Source organism: Saccostrea cucullata, unplaced genomic scaffold, assembly GCF_032062105.1.
Source record: "Saccostrea cucullata isolate Sc308-1 unplaced genomic scaffold, CSIRO_AGI_Scuc_v1 ctg1034, whole genome shotgun sequence".
NCBI lineage: Eukaryota > Metazoa > Mollusca > Bivalvia > Ostreida > Ostreidae > Saccostrea > Saccostrea cuccullata.
The window spans coordinates 416,607-428,767 of NW_026932728.1; the positions used below are offsets into that span (position 1 = coordinate 416,607).

Below are 12,161 nucleotides of genomic sequence, written 5' to 3' on the forward strand. Positions count from 1 at the left end.
CGAGGGTAGCAGACGGGAAAATCCGAACATCGTCAGAGATCGCCGGAACAAACAAGGCCGCCATGTGACTCTAAACTCAGATGGAAGAGGATGTTGTAACTTAAACCGAGGTAGGAAGTTGTGTCTGAACATTTAAAATTACTATAATACTGTGTTTACACATTACGTGTTGGGTTCTGCATGATTGATTTTGTAAACAGTTGAAAAGTACCCCCAAATATACCCGACATGTTTAATAACAATATAAACTTACAACATAAGAATCAAGACAATCATTTTACAGTTTTTTTGGGGGGTCATCTAATTGATTTAACACAATCATGTTCAGTCTTTATAAATTGATATTTCCATTGTGATAAACCATGGGGGATATATATACCCCGGCATATTGTCAGTCACCTATGTGGGATTTAGATTAATGATATTTACCTGAAGAACGACGAGACAGGTAAATTATAGAAATGTACACACCTTTGTTCAGGTTTGTTTACGGGGATCGTGTGTAGTAAACCAACATTTGTCAAGATATTTAATGACAATCGCGAAGATTTTATGACTTGGTCTGATATAATCATGTACCCTATACACATACATACTGTATACAATTAGTGTTTACTTGACCTTAGTGACCCCACAACTTTGACCTTGGATCTTTTCTGATAATATTTGGATTTCCGGGAAGGTTGTTATTGTATAGACGTCAGATAAAGTTAATTATTTTTCTTTCAACAAAGAAAAAAACGTGTTGGGACAGAACATATTTATAATTTTCGGAAAATTCAAAAGCATTACATGTTTGGGTTAAAACAGTCATTTTTTTTTTTTATCTAAATTGAATTTCAATGATCAATTAAAACATACATAAGTATTCTCAAATGAATCAAACATTTCACTCTAAGATCCGCCTAAGGATTTCAAGCACTTGCACTTCTTTGACTCCATCTGAGTTAATCCCCTCAAAGTTCAAGGGGAAGTCGGAATGTAGATTTCAACATGTGTGTGTCTGGGGAGATCCTCACATGTAACAATATACTAGACTAAGTGCGTTCCTTTTTAATGGCAATGTAAGGTGAAATGCATCCTCCCGGGGTAACTTAATGATGTTATTGACCCCCACAAATTTGTGGTGTGGGACAATAAAGGATCTTAAAACTCGGTTTTAGCGGCTTCACTTAAGGTTGGAGAGAGAGAGAGAGAGAGAGAGAGATCTTAATTTGCATGCATCTACATAATATGTACAATCTAATTTTTAGTATGAATTATTTTTATTATGCTCTAATGATGATATCCTTCGGGACCGAGTTCGTTAGTTAATTAATCTTTTGAAAAGACAAAGGTGATAAACATAAATGAAGAACTCTAAATAGTATACATATCAATTTTAGACACAGTATTGTTAAAGTTTTATTTATTAGTGCGGGGGAGGGGGGGGGTAGGGGGAAATATCCTAAGTTAAATTAATTGAATGATCAATGAAGAATTTTGCTTTTATCCCCCCTCATCCTTTTTTAAGGAACCTTACCATCGCCAACTGGGTTTAACAAGCCAATGCACAAAAGGAGTAGGTACTAGACATAATCTTTTTATCTTAATTACATGTAATCACCCCCGTGCTGGAGAGCAGAGTTGTCGTCATTAAGGGCTTCTGATGTTATACGGCAGTCTTTCATCTCGAACTCAAGCACAGAAATCAGAAACTAAACAAAGTTTAACTTCTCGAGTCAAAACATCTCAGAAAACAAAACATGCAGTAGGGGGAAGCAAGGTGCGCGCTGGGTGCTATAGATGAGTGCTCGCGCTGTTTGCCCTGTGTACTATTAACATGTATATCGACGTGGAACAACCACAGATGGGGGAATGTCCTTCGAATTTTTGCTGCAGGGGGTACACAAAAGGAAATTGGCTAGTCCTACATGTGTACATGCATTTGTCGCTATACTCTTGCAGTTACTCTAAATGGCTTAATAATTAATGCTGGTATTTCAATCGTTTTCCATTGCAATGTATGAACTAATATGCTAACAACTGTGGAAAAGTAGTTAGCTTTAATACATAAAGCAGAAATATGGTACTTTCATAGGTGCGATTTTGAGTTCAAAAATTCAGGAAAGTGTGAAAAACTTTTCTACCCCCCCCTCCTTGACCACAAAATATGTGTTGTTTGTGTTTGGGGGATACAGCTTGAATGATTCTGTCCACTCGACGTTCGAAAGCCATAAGTGCTTCTTAAATCAGGCTATTTACTCACTTCCGGTGAAGTCAGTTGGCGTTCGTTTAATAATTTCACACAAGGCATTGCAATATACCAAAAGATTCCTGCTGAATATTGACAGGCTGCACTGTGGAGGTTTGTTTAGATTTATTACGTGATCTTGACATTTTTACACCCACTTAATTTGTCCGATTGATTTACACTGCATAAACTTTTGGAGAACTTTATGGTGAGAGTGTTTATTGAATTAAGTGCCTGGTGAGTTTTCTAGGAGAGTGCTCATTGTTTTGTTAGTGAAGGAGTAGGAAATATTTGGACGGATTTTAAAGATGATTTCATTGCCTAAATCTGGCTGTTTACGCACGTTTTCATACAATGGAAAAGCTGTTTAATCTAATTTATTGGTAAGAAGATAAAAGATATATAACGGGCATTGTTTGATAGATAAGTGTATATTTAGAAACGTACATGTGATTTTTTCCTAAAAATGACCCCCAAAAACGATACGTTACTCAGAGAGAGAGAGAGAGAGAGAGAGAGAGAGACGTCAAAAATGATAATTCAGATAAGTGTATGATAAAATGGACAAGGATTTGTCTAACAGTGTCGTAGTTGATAAAAGTATCCATGTTTTTAATTCACGTTTCTGAATTTCTCCTGCCTGGAGGCCTTAGCCGACTGGTCAGTCACTGGTCAGTTATTTGGGTTACTGGTCATATCTGGGTCACCCTGACAATTTGTTGGGTGCAGTATACCCTGAAGAAAGAAGGAAGGGGGTATACATATAAACTTTCAAATAATGATTTGTTTAACTAGTATGAGTTTATGGCCTAGTGTAATGTGAATTGACTGTCCCACGTTTGTCAGTAATTTAGTGTGTGTAATACGATGATAAATATTGTTATTTTACCGTGTGAATAGAATGACATTTAGATTTACATTAGTCAGCGTACATGGCTGTCAAAATTAACATATCAGGCTGAATCATACCGAACAGAGAAACATAACAACATTGGTCCGTGGGGGTGGGGTGAAGTGGGGGTGCGGTATATACATGTAGTATACTTACCGGGTAATATGAAGATGATGCCCATCTGACAGTAGCAATACTTTGTCAATTTAAAACATAAATTTACCGACATAAACCAAGTTTACACAATAGTATTATAAAAAGAAAATTGTTATTTAGATCAAAAAGGAGAGAGAGAGAGAGAGAGATCATGAAGGATATGGAGATAACGAACAGTATTCAATATCAAAGTCCATAAAACAATACATCATCATGATCATATCATTTCCTTAAAAAACATGTACATACATGTGTACATGTACGTTAATTAGATTTTATTAGTTTATATCTAACTGTAAAATTGAAATTATACTTCTCTGAATCCTCAAACCTATATCTGTATGACTCATGGTCCATCATATGAAAATTTTCTCTAATAGTGTAAATTTTCCCAAAAGAAATGCTCATATTTTCTATTCAATGTACATGAAATAGGTTATGGACAGAGTAATAGAAGAATTATTATTAAGTCAGAGTTATCTCTTTTTCAGTGGGTGGGTTTACCTGAATTTTTATCAGCGAGAATTAAGTGCGCATCTTGTATGGAGATGGAATATCACCATCCCACCCACCCTTAAGATTATACATGTAGTTAAAATGGTATAATGTATAATAAAAATGACAAAACCTATTTTCACTCAACCTTAAAAGTAACTTTCGGGCTTTATGAGATTTGATCACGTGACCAACCCGTTTTACATCCCAAGAAAACTAAAAAAATGATACCTTATTTCTTAAAAAAAACAAACCATAATGCTACAGTTCTGCGGGTACCTTGAAAGAAGTGACTCCCTCTCAAAACCAGGTGAAAATTCATTCTAAAGAAGAACAGATGAGACATGGTCATTGAGTGATTCAGGATTTTTTTTGAGTTTGAGAATCTTGCCCCTTGAACGAACACTTCAAAATAGAGCGAAATATTTTTTTTAAAAATTAATACCAGGAATATTAAAAGTTACAGGATCACTTTAAATATTTAAAAAAGTTAACCGTGAGTGTAATTACCGATAATCCATAAAAATCTATTGTGTCCTTGACCCGTTCCAGAGAACCAATGAGAGAAAGTCTGTAAATACTTGTACCTATCTCCATCAGAAAGGACTGTATTTGTGAATGCCATGATAGCCTTCTTCAGTAACTGTAGATTATGGGAAAAATTAATCAATATATATAATTAATGGGTGCATGTAAAGATGTTAATTGCACCTTGTTAAGTGTTGAAGACACACAGGATTCCTTTTTTCCTTTTGTCTGGTACAGAGGTATCGATCATGGACTGTTATTAATACTGAGTCGTAAACTCTGAAAATTCATCTTTTGAGACAGTGTTTTCAAAAAAGGAGGGGGTGTTGTAATCACATGGAAAATATCGCCAGTGAAAATTCTACTATGTACAGCGATTGACGTCTTTGAAATGATTTCTGACATTTTAATGAAAGTTTCATTGGTAACGGAAGTAAAGACCATGGACTTCTGACGTGAAATTGTTATCTGGAGAAAGGAGGACGAAAATTCGAGATAAAACGTATCATTATCCAGAATAAAATATAAATATCATTTTAATATTTTGAACTCTAATATTTTTATTCATTTATTTTCAGAAACCCTGAAATGATCAGACATTAATGTTACATTACGGAGGATGAGAAAAAGGAAAAAAGTTTCAGTATTATGATAGATGGACTGACGTCACAGTTGCGCCTGCGTGTTAGATCATGGCTGGGGCGGATCCGAGTGAGGCGGACCGGCTTCCAGCTATTTTTATTCGTGACCTTTTCCCTTTGCATGCTGTTCTCCGTGTTCCGGATTCTGATTCATGGCGGAGTGAACAGGTACACGGACAAGTCTTCTACTGACAGCCGCCTCTCAATGATCCACCTACTTAACGACCATGGGGTGTATGTGAATTATTTTGGTAATTTGACCGCGGGGAACTGGAGCGCGTGGAATGTCACGGACAAAAGAGAGATATGGAGTCACCCTCAACTGGACATTTTACATAACGTGAGTACATGTATACAAAGGGGGACGTTTTTCCGAGGGCGGATCCAGGAATTTTTCTTGGGTGGAAGTGCATATACTCATCATTCAAAACATATTTCCGAATCAGATTTTTTTTGAAAAACATTACGTTTCAGGCAAACAGAAATAAAGATATAATTGGGATTATTGATTTAATAATTAGTGTAATTCTTTTGCTCAAATTAGAATAAATGGGTTTAGTGCGATAAAAGAAACAAGAGTTACCATTATTGAACTATAATGTTCAGTAGGCGTAGAGTTGTGACCTCAGAAGCTGCTTGGAATCATGGATTTCAGCTACTGCTGAGTACATGTATATGCTAAAAGATATCTTTATTTGTTCCAGGAACTACCAAGTTTTCTTTCAAACTTCAAAAATCCCTGCTGGTATGAAGATCTACGTGAAGCAAACGTTTACCAGTTCAACAAATATACCGTCATCTCGCGAAACATTCGAACGACCATGACTGAACTCATAAAAGAATGGGCTACTCGTATTGCCAAAGATAGGCCTGCACGGCGCCTGCGCTGTCTACCATATTTCCTAATCGTGGGACAACCTAAATGTGGTACGACCGATGTGTACCGGAAGATTGTCAGGCATCCTGACGTCATCAACCCGCCAATCAAAGAACTTCACTGGTGGTCCCGAAATCGACAGGGTACATTTTCAAAACCTGAAAATCAATCTAGATCTTAGATAACAAAGAAAGATAGTTAATCTAAAGCTTTATATAGCATATATTAAAAGACTTTAATAAATGTAGTTTTTCTCACTTGTATGTCAGTATCCTTAAAGATTCATAGTTTAGTAAAGGCTAAACAATCGACATAATTCAATTTTGTGTTATTTGTTTTTTTTTAAGGTCGTCGACTGAACTATACCGATATAATACCCCTCTCTGACTACATAGATATGTTCGATATGGCAGCTTATCACATCGAGAGACGCTATGCACGTGATCCGGAAATAGAAAAACCGGAAGTTCAATATCATCACACCATTACAGGTTTGAAAAGGAAACACTCCAGTGTGATTATAATCTATGAATAGAACTGAATTCAGCTTTACATATAAAGATTTATGGCTTTACAAAATGCAAAATACAAGTGGTAACATGGGTTTTATTCTCAAATAAAGTGCATGTTATATAAATTACAAGGTGATCGGGGTTAAATGGGGCTACATAATGTACATGTACTACATAATATGAGTGAACAAATATTTTTCTTCACAAACTGCACTGAAGTGATAACGCGTTGAGTGGTACTTAGTATTGTAAAAGGAGGAACTTAAGAGACTTTTATTCAGGAAAACACACGTGTCATGGGCGATAAAACAAGGTCTTTAGGTACTGGTCTTTAGGTAATAGGGGTTGAAAATTCACACATGTTCCATACAAATTATCGGTTTGTGCATAGACCTTAAGTTCAATTTAGGTCTATGTTTTCCGGAAGAAAGCAGAACCCCCGCCCCTTCTCTCTCTCTCTCCCCGAAAAGAGAGAGGGACTATAATTTAAAATTATTAAATTGAAAACATTTTATATAGCATAACACTGAATAATTTGGTTTATAGTAAACAATTACTAGTATTATAGTTACATGTAAAATCACTGAAAATTTCCGGTCGATGGTCTGTCATCAATGAAGCCAACACTCTGCTTTTCTTTGAAAGGGATTTTGTCTAGTGAGGTTTATTAAAGCCAGTCTGGACCTTTTCAATACTAATAAAAACCTTCTTTGTAAAACATGAATTTTGGTTCGATATTTGGTAAATGTTGAGGACTGAAAACCTGTAATTTTCAAGCAGAAATAAAAACGAATGCTAGGTGGGCACAATGAAGCATTCTTGAAATTACCCCCAACCCCCAACGTCATGCCCACCCCCGAGAAAAAATCTAGAACGTTATGATTCATTTTTACCCCCCCCCCCTTTCTAAGAAGGTAGGGTATATTACTGTCGGTCCAGCATCAGTGTCCGTTCATTTTCTTTGAAGAGGTTGCACGTATTGTAATCAAATTTGTTATACAAATTTATCATAAGAATATCTAGGTCAAGCTTTGTTTTAGGTTTGATCAAGCCATTTTGGATCGAGTTATGCCCCTTGGACATAGACAAATTCAAATCATTTTTGGGAGGGGGACATAAGTCTTTTACAAAATCTCTTGTTTAAGTTTATGATACCGACAAAAATTCTGATTGAACCCCCAAAATGGATTGGTATCTTTTTTTAGGGGAGGCGAGTGCGTCCATACTTTGGGAGAACGACGACTGGTTCCATTTCCGAGAAAACGAAGGTTACACGGAGCCTAGGTACACCAGCGCAGACTACATACGTCACGTGATACCCAGGGCTAAAATTATCATCTGTGTCCGGAACCCCACAGACAGGTAATCAGCACAGGATAATGCCCGATGAGTTCTCAGTAACTCTGGCGAGACTTCGACGAGACTTTGACGACAGGAGGTTAATTACTTATAGTCGAGGAAGACAAACAAGTCTTGTTTCAGTGTTCCTAGCTATAGTTTCTATCCTTTACACCAGAAACTTTATAATTATATAGATTTTAAATACTAGACAAATAAACAACTATTTTCAGGCTGTATTCGGACTATCTTTACTTCACCAAAACCAACAAATCAGCGGAGGACTTTCACAGAGCTGTGACGTATGCTGTTGGAGTTTACCAGAACTGTACAGAGCGACACTCCGTCAGATATTGTGTATACAACAGAACAATAGCCTACCTGTCCAGGGTCTGTTTTTACTATACTTTTCTTTACTTATCGTAGCAGGATACTTACCATTGTTAGTAAATTCCCAACTTTCTATCCTGATTACCTGTATTAATTATATTCTGGACATCATACAATCTCCGTTCTGAAAGTAATAAGCACTGCTTTGGTTATTATCTTTAAATGTCAAAATATGCCCCAGTAATGTTGAACAAGATTTGATTTACTACAGGTTAGATTACGTCTGGGAATGTACTCCGTGTATATCAAGGACTGGCTTAAGGTGTTCCCTCCTGATCAAATACTGATAATCTCCCTTGAGGACTACGCCAAACATCCTAGAAAGACGCTCAGTAAAATCTATAAATTCCTGGACGTCAGTAAGTACTTATCTAGTCAGGTGTATACTGTAATTAAGGTGGCTCATCCCTCATACAGTGTGTATACCGTAATTAAGGGGGCTCATCCCTCATAGAGCTGTTAAGTCAGATGTATACTGTAATTAAGGGGGCTCATATAAAGTGTGTGTACCGTAATTCAGGTTGCTCATCCCTCATAGAGTTGTTAAGTCAGTTGTATACTGTAATTAAGGTTGCTCATCCCTCTGTTGCTTTATCCTTATGATTTTTCAGAAGAAAACAAATCTATATATACACTGAGCATGAAAGTATACCAGTATGTTGACTTGTGTATTCAGTTACTTTACCTAGGTATAATAAAGTGTTTGGAACATTTTGATTTATTTTGAATTCAGTCATTTCATTTATTATTAATATCATACCATCAAAGCGTCTACTCTAAATGCATATTGAATATATCATGGAATCAGAATTTTTTTGTTAGCGGTATGTAAAGCTTCTTTAACTTGGCAATTTAGTTATGTTAATTATGATTTAATTTTGGAGGAATGATATTTATTTAGCCAATTGAAAGTTATCTCTCTTTTCAGTGTGTCAATGCACCCCTTAATATGCTGGGTAATACAGTAAACAAATGAAATATTTGATAAAAAGAGTAAGTTTTTATTTAATTTGTTTTTTAAATTATAAACAGGAATCCTAGATGGGGAATCTATGAGATCAATAGCAAAGATGAAAACAGCAAACAAAAGGAAAAAATCAGACCGTAATGTCGGTGCCATGTTAAACGAAACCAGGAGGCTGCTAAACGAATTTTATGAACCTTACAACCAAGAATTGGCAGACATTTTAGAGGATGATAAATTCTTATGGGAACCGGAAGAGAATGACTACGAAAGTGTGGAGGACAAATGAATCTCGATCCGGAAGTTAAAATAAATGCTGAACTTTGATATTTGATTCCAGAGATGTGTTTTTGTGTTTATGTTTATTAGATTTATTTCTATTTATGTTATTTTGATGAAAGAATTGTTTATGTGGATGTGAAGATGAACTTATTGTGATTATTGAAATGAATGACTTGTTGATTTGCAAGAAACGCGTACACGATATATGTGATGGTTCTATATTTTAATGTTGTGAATTTTAATTCAGGTTTAAAAATGTGTTTTTAAAGAACACCTTACATCTATTTCGATTTGCGTATCATGCCGAAAACTACGGTTGTTATCCGCATGTTTCAGTAGCTTTTTATATAAATCCATTTGTAATGGATTTTTTTTACGGATACATGATGAATGCATGAATGTACATCTGTTTCTAATAGTTATTTAATTGTCCATGTCGTATTTTTATAGATATTGATAATATATAGGTAAGATAAAGGCAACTATGGTAAAGCAGTTCAGTGTGATACGTAGTTAACATTTTCACGTTGAGTATTTCTCATATTGAGAATAGTTTCATATTTTGTTCACAATGTGGACCGTTTATATAAGACGTGTATTATTTTATAAAATACACATGCTAGAAATCGTTAAACATAATAATCATATTAATTTTTATAATACTTTTAAACTTTTTTTTATAAAACCTTGACTACCTTTTTTCAATTCATTGCCTTCTAATCCCCCCTCTCATTTCAACAAATTTCCAATTACAGTTCAAGAATGTACATAGTCCATATTATGTCATTGACATCTGAATTAAAACTTTTCACTTTTTCAACTTCCTCTGCCTATTCCTTGATGTTTCTATTGACAATAAATTATATACCCCACCATACCACCATACCTAGCAATGTCCGAGCATCGTTCATTAAAACCCACCTGAAAGTGATAACAATTTTATTATTTTACTTTTGTTGTGTTAAAAAGGAAACAGGCGCCAAGTTTTTCACAAGGGAGATAAGCATTTATATAAAGACAAAAACTCCTCACTTTGACCCAAATTTTGTGGTATATATTCAAAAAATCTTCTTATATAGAGACCACTGGGCCATAAAAGCTGCGAAACTTAAAATGGAAGTCTCTAAGGGGTTCTTTAACTTTGCATATTTTAATTATATTTTAAACAAATTATCCAATTTTTTTTTTCCAGGGGTTGGGCGGGGCCACAATTGGGAATCCAAATGTTACATAGAAATATATAGGAAAAATCTTTAGAAATCTTCTTCTCAAGAACCACTGGGCCAGAAAAGCTGAAACTTATGTGTAAGCATCCTGGGGTAGTGTAGATTTCAAATTGTCTAAATTATGATCAGTGGGTAGGGTGGGGTCGCAATATGTATTACAAGGGGAAAATCTGGTAAAGAACAGAATGGTCAAAGCTTCTCAGGTGAGCGATGTGGCCCAGGGGCCTCTTGTTTCAATTTAGTGCCTTCTACCCCCCACCCCCCTTTCTTTCATATTAACAAATTTCCAATTACAGTTCCAGAATGTACATAGTCCATATTATCTGTATGACTGTTCCTAAGGAATTAAAATTTATTGTTTTTTTTGACACCACTAGCTCACCATCTCTGTCAGATATAGATCCTTATGCTGTTATTGACAATAAAAAATTATATATATACACATGTATTCATGTAAATAGCAATGTAAAGGGGCATCATAGTTTTCATTGATAACAATTTACTTTTGTTGTGTTCGGCCAGGAAACAGGCGCGGATCATACTTTTTACATAGTTTTTACACTGTTGAATTCATTGAAGCATTTATATAAACCTTGACCTTGAAAAGTATTACTTTGTTGTGTTAAAAAAAAAATTGCAGGAAAACATTGTTTTGTTGTACTTTGCATTCAATTTGGTTCAAGTAAAAAATACTGTTTAAATTTATGAAATTAATTGTTATCTATATTGAGGTTGAAGTGTGTATTAGCTGTGTTTATACAAAAGAAATAAAAACATGTTAAAATAGGCTTATATTAATGTCATTAAGGTCGTGTTCTCTAATTAACTTTGCATATTTTAAGTATATTTTAAACAAAGTATCCAATCTTTTTTTGTGCATACGAAGTGACTTGATGAAACTGTAATGTATCCTAACTCAAATTTTCAAATGTGTTGCATACTTGATATATGTTGACAATATTGTATTAAATTTTTTTCAACTATAAAAATTTCTTTTCTTTTAGTAAATTTCTTAACAATACAAATATATGTCAGGCGCGGATCCAGGAATTTTTTTTCCCGGGGGTGGGGTGGGGATCTACCCCAGTCAAAAAAAAAATCCAATTCCAAAATTTGTTGTTGACACGCAAAAAAAAAAAAATAAAACAAAAAAATCCCCGCCCCCCCCCCCCCCCCCTAGATCCGCGCATGTGTGTAGAGGGCATAATCATAGAGCCTTCGAATTTCCAGACGTAGGATCAGGTGCCTAGGAGGAATAAGCGTCCCTTGTCGACCGGTCACACCCGCTGTGAGGCCTACAGGTATGTATTGAAAAGGTAGTCTGAATATTCCGTAGCCAAATTCAATATAATTCGAATGAAAGAAAAAAGTCAGCCTTAAGGTTCATAAACCATCTACTCACTCATATAAAATTAAGCTTGAACCTTAATGATTTTCCAAACGAAATGTATTTTATAAGTAAAATACAAACAATTATAGCATATTGCTTGCGGGGCAAAATAGGCCAAAAGACTTTTCAACTTGGCAAATCTATAAAGGAATTATAATTATAGACATTTATGTCATTAAGAGTTGTCTCTCTTATCAGAGTATCAATGAACCTTAATACGACCCGGTGATAAGCTAT

At 35.2% G+C, this 12,161-nt stretch overlaps 1 protein-coding gene across 3 annotated transcripts; it reads left to right on the forward strand.

Annotated features, from left to right (window-relative positions):
• The first annotated feature begins 425 nt into the window (after nucleotides 1-425).
• On the forward strand, nucleotides 426-10,093 carry LOC134235938 (carbohydrate sulfotransferase 15-like). 3 transcript variants are annotated; one of them, XM_062718118.1, is made up of 8 exons: nucleotides 426-448; nucleotides 4,883-5,285; nucleotides 5,650-5,965; nucleotides 6,170-6,313; nucleotides 7,540-7,696; nucleotides 7,906-8,062; nucleotides 8,274-8,421; nucleotides 9,095-10,093. In XM_062718118.1, the coding sequence occupies exons 2-8, from the start codon at nucleotides 4,953-4,955 to the stop codon at nucleotides 9,313-9,315; spliced, it is 1,476 nt and encodes a 491-aa protein (XP_062574102.1). In that variant the 5' UTR covers nucleotides 426-448; nucleotides 4,883-4,952; the 3' UTR covers nucleotides 9,316-10,093. The 3 variants fall into 3 exon arrangements, with proteins under 3 accessions (XP_062574102.1, XP_062574101.1, XP_062574100.1); XM_062718117.1 differs by lacking the exon at nucleotides 426-448 and adding an exon at nucleotides 2,206-2,347; XM_062718116.1 differs by lacking the exon at nucleotides 426-448 and adding an exon at nucleotides 2,482-2,616.
• The last annotated feature ends 2,068 nt before the right edge of the window (nucleotides 10,094-12,161 follow it).